We start from the raw sequence: 15,257 nt of genomic DNA, 5'->3' as shown, positions 1-15,257 counted from the left end.
CTTGAGGTAGATTTCTATGCTATCTAACTGAACTAATTTCTTTTAGAAGAGTCTCAGTTTCACTCTTACATAGAGGACTGACCTTAAAAAATGAAAATTTTTCTTTTAATGCCTGTGGATAACTGTCTAAAATAGCTTGTTGCAGTACACATTTAGAATTGGTGTGAGATTAAGACAATGTGTACATTTATTTTAATTTTTCAGAGCTGACTCCATTTATGAAGAGATGAAGCAGAGATATGGATCTCAGGGTTGCTATTTGCTGAAAATAAATTCACGGGTGTCTAACAGAGGAACAGATGAACAGATACCAGATCCTTGGAGTCAGTACCTTCAGAAAAACAGTATCCAGAACCAGGTATTATAATATTCTTAAAACAATTTGTGTACATTAATGCCTATTTTTGTTGCATTAACTTCCTTAGTATTATGTATTTTTCTATGGAATGTGCTGAAGTAGTAAGGATACCTCTAACACAAATTTGCAAGATTGACTTTTTTAACCTGATTTTCTGTGTGGGCATAAGATGAGTCCTTGTTCAAAGGACTATCATATATGCCACTTGAACTGATAGTAAAAAGTACTGAAATAATACTTTCTGAAAAGATTCCATTGGCACTCAGGTCTTGACCTCCTGAAGTTGTTGTGTTGGCCAGTGCATGTAAAGCAAAGTGTCCTTTTCATAGTAAGCTTTTACCTTACTTTTGATTAACTTTCTTCACTTTCAAAACTGTTTTTCCAGGTCTCCTGCAGTTCACTAAGCAGGGTGTGTTTTTGTGTGTGTGTGTGTGTGTGTGTGTGTGTGTGTGTGTGAGTCATTAACATCTGTTAATGGGCTTCAAGACTAAAAATATACCTTGAATTTGCTTTTGACTGTTCTACAATTTTAACTGTATCTGATTTAAAAGGTGCGTCTGTGGAATCAGTCCATCATCCAATCTAGCTGGCACTGGAAGGTCAAAGCCGCTCTGATTCTTTAAGCTGTTCAGAGGACCCAAAACTTATGTTCCACCATAAGCTATTCCTGAGATCTGGGGAAGGGGCGGGGGGGAGGGAGGAAAGTGGGCTTCCCCCCCCCCCCGCCCTATGCCAACTATCCCACATGCATATATATATAATATAAAATATATGTATTATTTATTTAATAAGGGCTTTTCAGTAATTGTGTTGGCGAGTGTATTCACTATTATAGGCGCTGCTATGTAAGAGTTAGACTTGGCTATTGGAGATGCTTACTTGGTAGTGAAGCTATATGAGCAAGCCGGAAGGTATTTGCTTCATTTGTCTGTGAATATAACTTTCATCTTTGCAACTGCAAAAATCCTCACAAACTATTGAAAAAATGAATGTATAAGAATGTCTAGCTTAAACATAATTTCTTAATAATCCAGTGAACTGTAACTGAAGATAACAATTATTGATGACTGATTTTTGTGTGTGTTCTAATATTCTTGAAATCCCACTTGCCTTTTTTTTCCCCTTGATGTAGGATTGCTGTGAAGATTATCCATATACTGTCATTTCAAATAAGAATGCTGATCACTTGATATCAGATGGCTTAGATAATGAGATTAAAGGTATTTTTATAACTTCCGTAAAAATGTTAATGGGATAGCATTTATAGAGCTGTTTCATGTCTTGGATAGTAATTTGAACTCTGGGCAAGTTCTGATGTGCCTTTGTGTAGTTTATAGATACTGCTACTTTACAAGCATTAAACTTACTAGTTTTAAAACTTCACAAGTAATTTTTAAGTAAACTTAGTACATTGAGATAGTTTCATAAATCCACAAGCTTAATCAAGGTATGAACAAGTGGCAGATGATCTCTGAACTGAAATTAAAAAAAAAGTAATTACAAATTTAGATTTTGCTAGGGTAGTCAAAGTAACAATTTTCTAGATGCTCAGAGATATTTAACATGATGTCCCCAAAGGAAAACATAGTGCTGCTGATGCACTAGCTGGTGGAGATTGGTGGATGTATCTTTAATGACACTGCTTCTAATTATATTAGGATCATTTCTTGTAAGATTAAGCATATGGTCTCCAAACTCTGACTAATAAGTGGATAATTTTCTTTATAGCAAAAGTGAAGACTGGTATGCTTTAATGTTGCTTGGAATCTGATTTTTTTTGTTGTTGTTCTTTTTTTGTTTTTTAAATCTGAAAATGACAAAGTAGTGAGGTCTTTATGTAAGTTAGTCTGAGACAACCCATCGGGCAGATGAGCTCTCAGAGGGCATAGGAAACGGGACAGTAACTGAAATTGAGTGCAAATTAAATTATGGCTTATTTTTAAGCAGGCTGTGTAGGATACAGATGAGAAGCATCATCAAATAAGGAAAAAGTGCAGGTACCCAGCACTGGCCTGACTCAGCCCAGATCCTTCAGACTTGAGTTGAAAAGCACAGGGAGACCTAGCATGTGTAGGAGAGACTGCAAGTACCTGCACAAGCAGCCTTCTGGGGCCTCACAGGCCAGAGGTAGTGTGCAAGCTGCCATTTGAACCTTACATACCAAGCTTTACACTTCTTGAGTAAATCCTTTAAGGATTTGCTTTCACAGTTCAGCTTTGCTTAGTGCTAGCTGGGCCAGATAAAACGAAGTGTTCTTATAAAAATGAAATAGTAAGATGACCAAACTATTAAAATTTTACTGATTAAGACAGTATCTTGGTCTAGTTCAGATCACTAGAAGCAATAGTGGTCAGCCACTTACTGAATTAAAGGGGCTTCAGAGGAGCCTGACAAACTTCATGATTGCTCAGAAGGGCATAGGAAACTAGAGTGTTTTACTTTAAAACAGAAGTAGAAAAGAACACTTGGATTCAATGCATCCACTGTAGGAATTGATGCATTTCCATCTTTCCATGAATATTTACCTTTGCTTTTAATGTTTTCATTGTTTTCCTTGAATACTGTTGGTACTAGTTAACATACTTGGTGATTGTTTGCACTGTAGTCGAGAACCAAAACCATACCTCTGGAACTAAGTGTCTGAGAATATGATGTTTAGTTGGTTGCCTTTAATGATTAACTTCATATTTACTGTTTTGTTTTTTTTTTTTGGTGGGGGGGTTGTTTTAATTTTTTGACAGATGGCCTATCAAATAACTTTAAAACTCACCCACTTCAACTGGATCATCCCAGCAGCAGTTTGGATAGCACTGATTACATGAAGGCTACTGCACCATTGCAAGAATCAAAGAAATCAAACTCTGGAATGCCTCATGGTGCTTGTTTAACACTCACAGATCACGATCGAATTAGACAGTTCATTCAGGAATTCACATTTAGGGGACTTTTGCCCCATATAGAGAAGACAATTCGGCAACTTAATGATCAGGTCAGTTCTCTTTTAAAAACACTTTCCTGCCACAATAAGCTAAAGCAGTTGTAGTATAAATCTAGTTATCCAAAAGTTTGTTGAAATTGTTACTTTCTGTTGCTTCTAATGATTCAATGATCTTATTCAATATTGTAAGCAAATTTTAAGAGAAGTAGTAGAAGTTGTTTTGGCTCAGTTTGTGTCTTAAAAGAGCCCTCTGTGCTGTCAACAAAGCTTCAGTGCAAAGTGGCTTCTTGATGAAAGCCTATCTGAACTATTGTCAGGGGTATTTGTCCTTGCTACTAAAATCTTAATGTGTCTGTCAATGTTTGAATACACTGCTAAAGTTATAAAATTTGTCTTCATCAATAGTTATCTCCAAAAAAAGCTACACACTTCAATTGCTACTTTTTGGCAGGGGAACACTAAATCATGCCATTCTGTTTTGATCTCAGAAATTTTTGCAGCTAAATAGTCGTCTTAAACTATTATTCTTTGGAAGTCTGGCAGTTAATACTATGCCCGTGTTAAGGCAAGGGTATGCATTAAAGGTATTACTTCTTTCACAATAAGGAGTTTCATTTGTATTAACCTAAGTCAATCCATCTCTCCAGCTCTTTAAGTTGATTAAAAAAAAAATCAAATGACCGTATTTAGCGCTAGACCTGGACCCAAATATCAGTCCCTTATCTCAACTCTGTATTCTAATTGAATTGTCCAGTTAGACTATAGTTTTAAGCATGATGACTGCTGGTACTAAATGTCATCTGCTGTGAAGTGCAATCTCTCCCTGGATGCACTGTTGGGAGTTTGTATATGCTGACTGTGTTTACACTGGAAAAGAAACAAAACACAGCTGAACATCCTTACATGTAGGAATGTTAGTAGCTGATATTTGTAAGAACAGTGTGATGATATGCCTTCTAAAATTATCTTTAAAAAAAGATGTAGTCTGCTTAGATCATATGAGCTGTAACTCTTGTGGAAGTTCCCTTACCAGTGGGAGTGCATCTCTAAAAGAATAAACTTGTGTAAACTTGCTTGCAGGTATGACAATGGCATCCTCAGGACTAGACATCAGTGTTCGTAATGCAATGATGCTTAATGTGGTGATGGGGAGAATGTTCCTTCTCTTGAAGCTTGTAGTAGTATTGACTTGACCTTAATCAAGGCCAGAAATTAGATTTTCTGTTAATTTAATTGAAACAAATACATCATCAAATGTTTCATCTTTTTTAGGATTGTGTTGTGTGAAGTCCACAGGAACAGTAGTGAAGCTCAGTTATCCGAAATTTAATAAATATATGAACAACAACTTCCTTATCAGAGTTTCACTCCAGAGGAGTGTATTCTTGACCATTTTATTGAAAACAGTTGTTGGGTGATCCTAAAGAAGCTTGGGTTTCTAGATGGGTCTAGCTTGTATCAGTATCTCTTGCAAAGCAGTGTTCTAATTTAACTTATCTCTTTCCAGTTAATATCCAGGAAGGGCTTGAGTCGATCCCTATTTTCTGCTACTAAGAAATGGTTTAGTGGCAGTAAGGTTCCAGAGAAAAGTCTAAATGAACTGAAGAATACATCTGGCTTGCTGTAAGCAACTTCTCTCAGTAACTTTAAACCCAAATGGAAAATGTACCTTTTCAGGGGATGGGGAGCCTGTCTTTATCGTATGGTATTTTTGAAAGTGAACTAAAGCAACTGTACTGTAAAAAAGCTTTCGTTGGTGGAGGAATCATGAAAAACACTGTGTGTAAAGTCGTGCAATAAAGGAGTAGCAGGGTTTAAGAAAAAGACCACTAAAGCAGAAGGGTAAGAGAAACTGTTTACTGAACCATCCTCCTGCCCTAAGCACAGTGAAGCTTTCTAAGTTAAAAGGGACATACATTTTAAAGAGTAGTAATAAAAGAACCCTATGGTCCCCCTTAAGGGGAATGTTGCTTTTTTAAATCAGTATAAGGTGTGGGTTTTTTTTAAGAATGTTATTGATGCATGGCCAAGCTATTGTAAGCCACTCTTAAAATAATGAGTGCAGGTGACATTCACAGTCTTTTCTGTGTTGGTAATTGCACTGTTTTGAGGTTTTTGTTTTGTTTGATATTTTCTTTTGCAGAGGACAGGAACTTGCCAAGTTTTTTGGCATAAGGTTTAGCTAGGTGAAGAGTCAGAAGACATATTTTTCTTCTCATGCAGCTCTGTTTAGCTCTAATTTAAGATAGTTTAGCTCTAAGTTAATTTTACTTAGCAGTTCTAGTGATAGTTGCTTACTTGTTTTAGTATTTCTTAGTAAAGGAAAGCTTTCTTTGAATGTCCGAGTTGGTGAATCTTGTTAATTAGAAAGGGTGGGGGGGGGAAACCAAGTTGTGTGGCAGAAAGGAAGCAACCTTCTCTTTTCTTAGTAACCTGTTCTTTGAGTAAAATTGAAGCAATGCAGTTCTGTTCAGAAGGCAGGAATAAGAAATTAAGATGAGAGGGGAAGACTTCATACAGTTTTTTTTTTTCCTTTTAAAGGAGAGGAGGAGGAAAAAAAAAAAAGAAAAAAATGCCGTAACCAGTGCAAGACAAAGTTATGACTTTAAATGTGAATGTTTGTATTTATAGATATCCACCGGAAGCACCCGAGCTTCAAATCCGGAAAATGGCAGACTTGTGCTTTTTGGTGCAACACTATGAACTTGCATATAGCTGTTATCATACAGCAAAGAAAGACTTTTTAAATGATCAAGCAATGCTTTATGCAGCTGGAGCACTGGTTGGTACTTCACATAACATAAATATTCTTTGAACTTTTCATAATCTCTTAATATTTGTCTGAAAGTAAGGAAATGCAACCCCTTCCACCAACCTCCAAATATGTAAGGGTCTTGCCAAATTTAATGCATATCTTTAGCAAATCCTAGAGTGTTCTCAAAGCTGTTGTTGGCTGCTGTTTTATGAAGGAAATAAACTGAAAAAACCTGAAGACTTAATTCTTTAAGTGAAGTGTGAGATACTGAAAGAAGTATTCTTATAACTGAACCTCCAGCAAAATGGATCTTTAAACTTGAAGTCTGATAACTTAAAAATACATGAAAATATTTATATTGTATCTCTTTTAGACTCTGGCAAAATATTTATCTTGAGTTCCTGGTAAATATACTAGTATAAATATGGTATTGTACCATTTTTATTAATCCTCTTGAGGGATATTCTTTGAGTATGTCTACAGTCAAGTTCATCAGCAGTGACATTCCCATTCATTAATTAATTTCCCTGAAGAGTGGAGACCTAAATATAAGTGATTAAAATAATTTTCAATAAGATAAATGGGAACATTTGAGGAAAAGTAAAAACCTAGTTTAACAATTTTTAGAGGTTATGTTTTGTAATCTTTAGTCTGGTTAATTCAATCAAGCTCGAAACCTTACTTTTAGATTTGTGAAAACATTCTTGTACATAGTCCACTCTTGAATAAAAATCTTGAAATGTATTTTTGCTGTGCAGACATTGTACTGTATTTGGCTAGTCTCAAAAGTCATCTTAATTTCTTATCAAATTTAATGGTTTGTAGAGGTCTTAATTATGAACTTATGCAACCTGCTGTTCTTAGATACTGCAGAAAAACTTTGCTATCCTAATCCATAAGAAAAGAACTGAAATTTTAGAGGACATGTTTACTTAAGAGTAGAATGAAACCAAAATTTCTTTGAAAGGTAAAGATTGTAATTTCATTTAAGCAAAACCCAGAAAACAGCCTTCATCTTAAAATAAATGGTATTTCTACTGTATCAAAAAGATAGTTTTCTATTGTAGGAACAATCTCTTGGACTTTTGCAGAAGCATTGATTCAGTACCACTTTACAGTGTTAGGGGTACCATCAACTGAAAACAGGCACTCGTGTCAGTGCATCTAACTTTCTTGCCGCTATCTCATTAAATACAAGCAGAGCTACTAAACCTTTTGTCAATTATAAAATGTTGGATGCCCTTTATATGCCAGGAACTGATTAGGTAAACATTTTGAACTAGCAGCTGCTGAAATCTGTTTGTCAGCTCTTTGAGGTTTAGAATTTGTTGAAAAAGATATACTGATGGCGTGTGTGTGTCTGTGTGTGTCTGTGTGTGTCTGTGTGTGTCTGTGTGTGTCTGTGTGTGTCTGTGTGTGTCTGTGTGTGTCTGTGTGTGTCTGTGTGTGTCTGTGTGTGTCTGTGTGTGTCTGTGTGTGTCTGTGTGTGTGTCTTCCCCCTCCCCACCCTTCTTCCTTGCAGGAAATGGCAGCAGTATCAGCTTTTCTTCAGCCTGGAGCTCCTAGACCGTATCCTGCTCACTATATGGAAACAGCAATTCAGACCTATAGAGATATCTGCAAGTATGTTGTTTGTTTACTTTCATACTGGTTCTATGAATGATGTAATACCTAGTGGCTTAACTTTTCTTTCTAGTAGTGCCAGATATCTACAAGACCACAGAATGATGGTATAACTCCTGAAGAGTAAGATATGTTAATTAATCTAGTATAACATGGAAGAGGAGGCACTCTGTTCTTGTCTATTAAACTAGTTGCTGGCTGTTGGATTTCTGGCTTAGCAGATCACTTAGTTGGTTTGCCAAAGGCTTTTATAAATAAGATATATTTTCCTCAAAAATGATCTCATTAGTTTTGACTTTTTAAAAGCTGCTGTTAAACTATAATGAGAAACATAATGATAAAAGCGGCAGTCTGTATGTGGTTATTTTGTGGGCGGAGAACTTTTATTCCTCTTAAAGTAAAGAATATAAACAGAGCACTAATCTGGTGTAATACAGAGAACTTGTGAGATTTGAGGTTAAAAGTTTTCCATGGTTTCTTTTGATAAATATTTATTAATATGTTTTTGTCCTAGGAACATGGTTCTGGCTGAACGTTGTGTGCTGCTTAGTGCTGAAATCTTAAAAAGTCAAAGCAAATATTCAGAGGCAGCTGCTCTTCTGATTCGTTTAACCAGTGAGGTAAAACACTTAATAGCTTTTTCGACTCTTGCCCTCCCCCCGTTTGTTTACATACCCAAACACTTCTAGGTTACAGTCTAATTCTTGTCTTAAGTTGAAACATCCAAAGATAGCAAATGACCAAGTACAAGGTTTGAAATGAAGTAAACTTTGTTTATACAGCAAGTGAAGAAGCTAGTACTTTGCATTCTTCTTCTTTCAAGTCAAGTGACTTGTTTGACTTCTTTAAAGACCTGCTAAATGTGTATTTATCATCTTTGGCTTCATAATTAATTTCCTTTAACATCTACTTAGCACTTGAGTGGCATACTTCATCGGTTAAAGTTATGGTTAAAAATATTAGCTTGACTTTCACAGCCATAATGGATACCATCCCACATGTAATCAGTTCTTTATAGCTTAAGCAATGAAGGCACTGCTGTAGCTCAGCTACTATGAATCATTAGAATCTTAACCATGTAAGTGTTCAGCCCAGCTTTCACTTCTGTTATACTAATTGGTGTAAATTAGCTATGGAATTACATGCTAACAGCCCAGAAAGGGTCTTGCTTGGAAAAAAAAAAAAACCAAAAACAAATAATTAGAAATATCTGATTGTGTAGCATCTTTTGTGTAGCTGATAAAACAACCCAGGTTTGGAGGAAAGCCTTAAATGGCAGTTACTTCTGGCTGTGTGGCCAACTGCACCAAATGTGATGCTTCCGATACTTTTCCTGGGACAAATAAAACAGAGAATGAATTGCTTATTTCTCTAAGTTACTCTCCTAAGTGTCTTTGTAGCTTCATTTTTACCCTTTTAACTTATATATAATTTTTTGAAATAAATTTAAACAGCATAAATTATTTAAACAGGGAATTCAAATACTATTGGCTGTGCACAGTCATTTTACTACTTAAATTAAATGCAATGTGCTTGTAGTGTCTTTTTGGCATTAGCAAAGAAAATCTTTGCAGGATGCCATATAGGCCTTCCAGGGTATACTCATAATCCAGACACTTGCATGTTACTGATAACATGGAGATCAGTTTTAGTAAAATCAGGTAGATTCGGTTCTTATCAGTTAAAATAAACTCAGTAATATAGCTGTGCTTTGGCAGGAGAAAAGAAATTATATTATTAAGAAGAAATTTTAAATTACTAAGAAACTATCCTTGTTCTTGTGTGTTAAGTTCAGTAAGCTCCATTGTTGTTTTTACCCTCAACCTATTAAAGCTCTTATTCTTTGTTTCTAGTTTTAAAATTGGTGGGGGAGGGAGGGGAAAAGGTGGTAGAGCTCTTGAAAGTTAATGGTAAGTACTAGAAATGGTACCTGGAAAGTTAATGGTAAGTACTAGAAATGGTACCTGGAGTAACTGAAGAGGCAGAAAGTATTTCTATCATTCATTTCTGTATCACCTGCTTCAGTATCTCTTCAGGTCACTTGAAAAAAAAAAACAAAAAAACAACCCAGTAAGTCTGGTATTGAGCATTTATCACTGAATATATAATGAGATAAATAGTATATTACTTTTTTTGTTCTATGCACACACACACCCACACACACACACCCCTATAATTTTTGTATATAAAAGAATTTCCGACTTTTTTTATGGATTCTTTTTTCCTGTTAGCATGAAAATAAGGCTGTTGTTACTGAGCTATATTTTGATGTCAGAAGCAGAAACAATGCAAAAAGATCAAATAATTATTTTGAAATATAAATTATTTTGTGTCCTGTTTCCAGAATAGGTCCAAATTTGTCCAGGGATTATTTGTGTGAATGCTCTCAAACTTTATAACTACATATTCTTATAAACAGTTTGTAAACCTTGTTACACATGCACATTTTCTTAAAAAGAAATTGAAATGTTACCAAATGTACTGTTACTCAGTACCTGTTTTGGTTTTAGGAACTGAAATATGTTAGGACAGGAAAACCTGATTGTATTATGAAAAGCTGGATAAGTAGGTGCAAATAATAGGTGTCTCTTACAGAACAGTAATGTTCAAGTGTCATCTACCTTATAGGACACAATAGTAAATAGAGGAGTTCTTAATTTTGTTTATTTGGTGAACTTTTACTTTTATGTTCAGCTTTGAGACTAATTATCCTTTTTTGCTTTTAAATAGGATTCTGATCTCCGCAGTGCACTTCTGTTGGAGCAGGCAGCTCATTGCTTTATAAACATGAAGAGTCCCATGGTTAGAAAGTTTGCCTTTCATATGATACTGGCTGGCCATAGGTTTAGTAAAGCAGGACAGGTAAGTGTATCTTTCCAGATGGGAAGTAGGATCAGTATTTTCTGTTTAATCTGAATAGTATGTTAAACATCTTCACATCATTCTTCTGGAAGAAGATGCTCTGCTTTGAACATCTTTGTATTAGAAGTATTGAGCTCTGATCTTCTGGAACATGAAAATGACTTCTGCATTAATCTGTATTTAAAGTAATGCTGAGACTTCAGCAATAAATACTTTCATTCCTGGGTGTCAATTTTTTAAATAGTGAAATACCATGTATTTTACTTAGATAAAGATGTATTATCTCTTTTGAGATAAGAGTGAATTGCAGGAATTAGGGATTTGTAAAATTGTAACTCATTAAAATAATAGCAAAACTTAGGTATTCTGTCCTCCTGCTGCTTTAACCATATGCTTTTCAGTGTAAAGGTACAGGTGTGTGAACAGTTACTACAAGGCAAACTATAGCATCTCTTTATGGCTGCTTAGGCTCAATTAGCAATTAAACCGATATAGATCAGATTGTTTTTTCTTTCACTCACATTCCTGTGCAGACAGCTCTAACTATATGATAAATAGACTGAAAGTCTTTTGTACATAATTTGTATTCTTTATTTCTGTCTTGGATGTGTAACAGACTTGCTAAAGATAGATTGTGCCTGATCCCTGCTGAGATTAGCTGCAGGAGTTCAGTTACAGTGCTCTCCCTGAATACAGTCAGTTTCAGTTTACCTTTATGCTGCAAACTTGTGGTAAAGATCAATTTGTATTGCAAGTCAACAATACAAGAGACCCCAGGCATCAAAATCCTATTTGAAACAAAATCCTTGCCCCCCTCCCTGCTACCTCTCTCGAAAAACCTAGTTTTGATCATCCTGATAAAGACCAAAGAAAGTATTGTTTTACCCTCATCTTCTGTTTTTAAAATTAGATGTGAATATTAGTAGGACTATTTTCCTCTTAACTCGGTTGTCTTGTTGCGGTAGGTTTCCTATCTGTTTATTCTGACAATACATTGCTGACAGTGAGCTGTTGATGTGTGGTGGTGTGTGTTTGTGTGTGTGTGGGGGGGAGGGGGTGTTTTTTTTTTTTTTTTTAATCTTATTTCTCTGCCTGGAAAACTATACATTTTGTAGAGCTTTGTGGCTCTGTCTTCATGTAACATCCCTCTCACATTGTTTATATTTAACTTTTGTAGGGATTCTGGTTTACAAGAAATACTTCTTTGTTTTGAAGTAATTGTAGATTATTTTCCCCATCCACAGAGGCATCAAAATATTAAAGGCTACTGAAAAAGTCAGCCAGGCTGCTCAGCTGTAATACTGCAATATCTTATTTTAAAGTGTCAGTAATATCTGCTGGCGTTAAAGAATTATTGCTTGTATTCTGTCATCACCATAGCTGTCTGAACACTTCTTGGTTTTACTCCCATTACTGCTGTAAATAAGGGAATCCTGTTCCCTTTTTTAGAAGCTGAGACTTGCCTGTACAGTGAATGCCTAGGCAGATGTTCAATACCTAGATTTGGCATTGAATGCCCAGGTCCTCATGTATGTACAGGAAAGGAAACTGAGGAGCTGATTGGGAGCAGAGCATCTATCTCCCAATGGCTGATGTGACTGGTAATTTTGTTTCATGTACTATAGAGCCATGAGCGTTGGGGTTTGCTTGGCATGGATCTTGTACTAAATGTTTCTTACTGAAGAACACTTGAATGGAGTTGTCACAGTGAAAGCTCTGTTACTGAAGTGAGGTGACATGTGTGTCCTGGCTTGGCAGCGGAGTTCTGCGGGCTCTAGCTCTCAGTTCTAAAGCAACGCAGAACACTTTAACAAGCGGCTTCTCATCCTTTTCTTTGGTTAACATACTGCCTGCTACACTAGTCTTTGAAAACATGAACTTAATCAGAACACTAGACACTGTACTACAGGAGCAAACAGTTCTTCTGCCCTTAGATTAATGTGGACCAGATATTACGAGGTACAATTCTGCAAATATTACACTTGGTGTGGGAGAGGGGAAAGTTTGTCTTGTGTTTTTTTTTTTTTTTTTAAGTACAGTAACTTTTCTGACTTACTGTTTAGTCTTCCTAGTACTAAAACTGCATTGAGTGGTTAATGAGACTATTTGAGAACTAATCTTGTTGTTCTTGCAGAAAAAACATGCCTTACGTTGCTACTGTCAAGCCATGCAGGTTTACAAAGGGAAAGGTTGGTCTCTTGCAGAAGATCATATTAACTTCACTATTGGTCGTCAGTCCTTTACACTTCGTCAGCTTGACAATGCTGTGTCAGCCTTCAGGCATATTTTGATCAATGACAGTAAACAACCTCCAGCTCAGCAAGGAGCTTTTTTAAGAGAATATCTTTATGTTTATAAGGTAAATGTGTTTTCTTTTTCTCTTCTTCTTCCCTCCCCCTCCTTTTTTTTTTTTATTCCTTGAGTAGTCTGTGATTCTATTGCCAGTAATTTTTATGTTAAGTCATTAAATGTATTTCAGTCATATCTGCTTTGTTCCAGAGTCAGTTTATTTATCTAGTTGACCTATTTGTTTTTAAACTTAGGTTTCAAAAATAAATTTGCTGTTTCTGTGTGTATTAGGACTAATTAAGTTCCACTGATGGCCAGTCTGATACAATCTAGCATGTAGGGCACTAGTGTTACTTTTTGAATGTGCTTTTATTGCAGTAAAATGAACTCTTAATTTTGAGGTCAGTGGCTGAATTGCAGCCTGCGATAGATCTGGCTCTTCTGGAGTAAAAGAATCTACTTTGTTCTCCTCCTTTTATAATGATCTTTGAGGTTTTTGGTAATAGATGTTTAATAAACTCTAGATGTATGCATTACTTTCATGTGCCACTGACAAAATTCTTGATCTTGCTTCCTGCTAGATCTTTCAGTGTCTACGTTTACTTATACCTCTCACATTTAATATTAAACTTGCTAGCAGCGGCAGCAGCAGACTTCCCTAAACGATAAACTAGGTTTCAATTAAAAATCACTTAGCTTGATTAAGGTTGGTACCAAGAATTTGGGGAAAGGAGCACTCTTAAAACTGATAAGTGTTGTTCAGTTGCCTAAGTTAGTATGCTTTCAGAATAAATTTAATTCTCAGAATTATCTGCTGTGTAGGTATTAAACCTAGACTTATTTTTAACCTAACAAGCTTACATGCAGTAACTTCTTGCTGCTTTTTGTCTGTCAGAAAAAATAGATGCTCTTAGAATGAAACTGCTTTCTGTCTGAACATAATGAAAAACTTCTTTCCTGTGAGGGTGACTGAGCACTGGAGCAGGCTGCCCAGAGAGGTTGTGGAGTCTCCTTCCTTGGAGATATTCAAAAGCCATCTGGACACAATCCTGGGCAACGTGCTCTAGGTGACCCTGCTTGAGCAGGGGGGTTGGAACAGATGATCTTTAAAGGTCCCTTCCAACCTCAACCGTTCTGTGATTCTGCTTTTTTTTTGGTACATTGGTATAAGTTGGGGTGTTTTTGATACCTTGAAGTATTTTGTAATAGTTAGGTTCAGCTGTTTTCCTCTTAACAGCTGTGTCAGAAGCAGCAGGCTATACAATTGTTGTAACTACAGGTAATGACAAACGCCACTCTAAGGTGGAGCTTTATTGTAGGTATAGTTACTCGTCTCCACATAGGCTTTGTGATAGCCTTTTTCTAATTCAGTGGCAAGAAGCTCACGTGAATATAGCTGCAGAAAATCAAGTTGAATCCAGCTAGCATTTTCTGGTATTAAAAATTACTCCACATCCATGTTGCAGGGATTTTTTTTATTCATTTTTTTTTATAGATAAGCATAGCATTCAGCTGATATGCAAGTTCATTCTTGATTTTGAATTGTAGTATATCATACACAGTACAGATATCTCCCCACAACTTGCAGCCTTGCAGTTAGTTAATGACTTAAATTTATGAACAGAAGTTCTGCAGAAATTGCTAAGTTATGGTAGAACTTACTTGGAACTGGTTTACAGGTCAGCTGTGGTGAGAGTCTGTATAATAGTAGTGGTGTAGTGAAGGTAGTTTATCAAATCCTGAACTTAAAGACAAGCTTTGTGTCATAATAAAGCTCACGACAACCATGCAAGAGTGGTGGATTAAAGTCTTCCTTGCCCTTTTTTCATAAAGATTTCTTGAACTTTAAACTCTCAGCTCTCAGATCTTGAGCAGTTAACTGAAATGATTCCTGCCATCTTAGAAACGCTGCCCTTTCAAATATTGAGGGCTATATAAGTTGTTCCTTATGATCTGAAAACTGGTGATATACAGCATAATGTCATAACATTTTTGTTTTTCTCCTTCACTCCAGAATGTTACCCAACTAACACCTGATGGTCCATTACCGCAACTTCCTTTACCATATATTAACAGTGCAGCAACCCGAATTTTCTTTGGGCATGATCGAAGACCAGCAGAAGGTTAGAGAACTTTGTGTAAACAGATTTAAATCCATTATTTGTGTAACCAAAACACATGCAAGATTTAGTCTCTTTTCAAAGTTTATGTAAAAATAATGTGACAAGATAGCTTCTTAATCTTTTCTTTTGAAATCTGATTTACGCTTAGTATCTTCTTGTTAGCTGTCTTCGCACTTCATGAAGTTTGAATAAGCAGATGCGCTGACTTCATTTTTCCCCCCCCCCTCATAACTTGAGAATTTCAATGCAAGTCCATAATAAACTTCATGAAATGGCTTATTAATGTGTTAAGGTCTTGACACAAGCACT

The 15,257-nt window shown here is 36.0% G+C and overlaps 1 protein-coding gene across 7 annotated transcripts in view; it reads left to right on the top strand.

Annotated features, from left to right (window-relative positions):
- TRAPPC8 (trafficking protein particle complex subunit 8) overlaps positions 1–15,257 on the top strand; it is a 53,898-nt gene that overhangs the window by 13,367 nt on the left and 25,274 nt on the right. For all 7 annotated transcript variants that reach the window (XM_067290423.1, XM_067290420.1, XM_067290418.1 and 4 more), the window contains 10 exons: positions 205–358; positions 1,491–1,578; positions 3,100–3,347; positions 4,804–4,919; positions 5,928–6,078; positions 7,574–7,674; positions 8,189–8,294; positions 10,405–10,536; positions 12,671–12,895; positions 14,840–14,948. In XM_067290423.1, coding sequence (XP_067146524.1) covers positions 205–358; positions 1,491–1,578; positions 3,100–3,347; positions 4,804–4,919; positions 5,928–6,078; positions 7,574–7,674; positions 8,189–8,294; positions 10,405–10,536; positions 12,671–12,895; positions 14,840–14,948 — 1,430 coding nt within the window. The remainder of the gene's footprint in view (positions 1–204; positions 359–1,490; positions 1,579–3,099; positions 3,348–4,803; positions 4,920–5,927; positions 6,079–7,573; positions 7,675–8,188; positions 8,295–10,404; positions 10,537–12,670; positions 12,896–14,839; positions 14,949–15,257) is intronic.

The sequence above is a fragment of the Apteryx mantelli genome, chromosome 2, assembly GCF_036417845.1.
Source record: "Apteryx mantelli isolate bAptMan1 chromosome 2, bAptMan1.hap1, whole genome shotgun sequence".
NCBI classification, from domain to species: domain Eukaryota; kingdom Metazoa; phylum Chordata; class Aves; order Apterygiformes; family Apterygidae; genus Apteryx; species Apteryx mantelli.
This window is presented reverse-complemented; position numbering and strand designations above follow the sequence as displayed.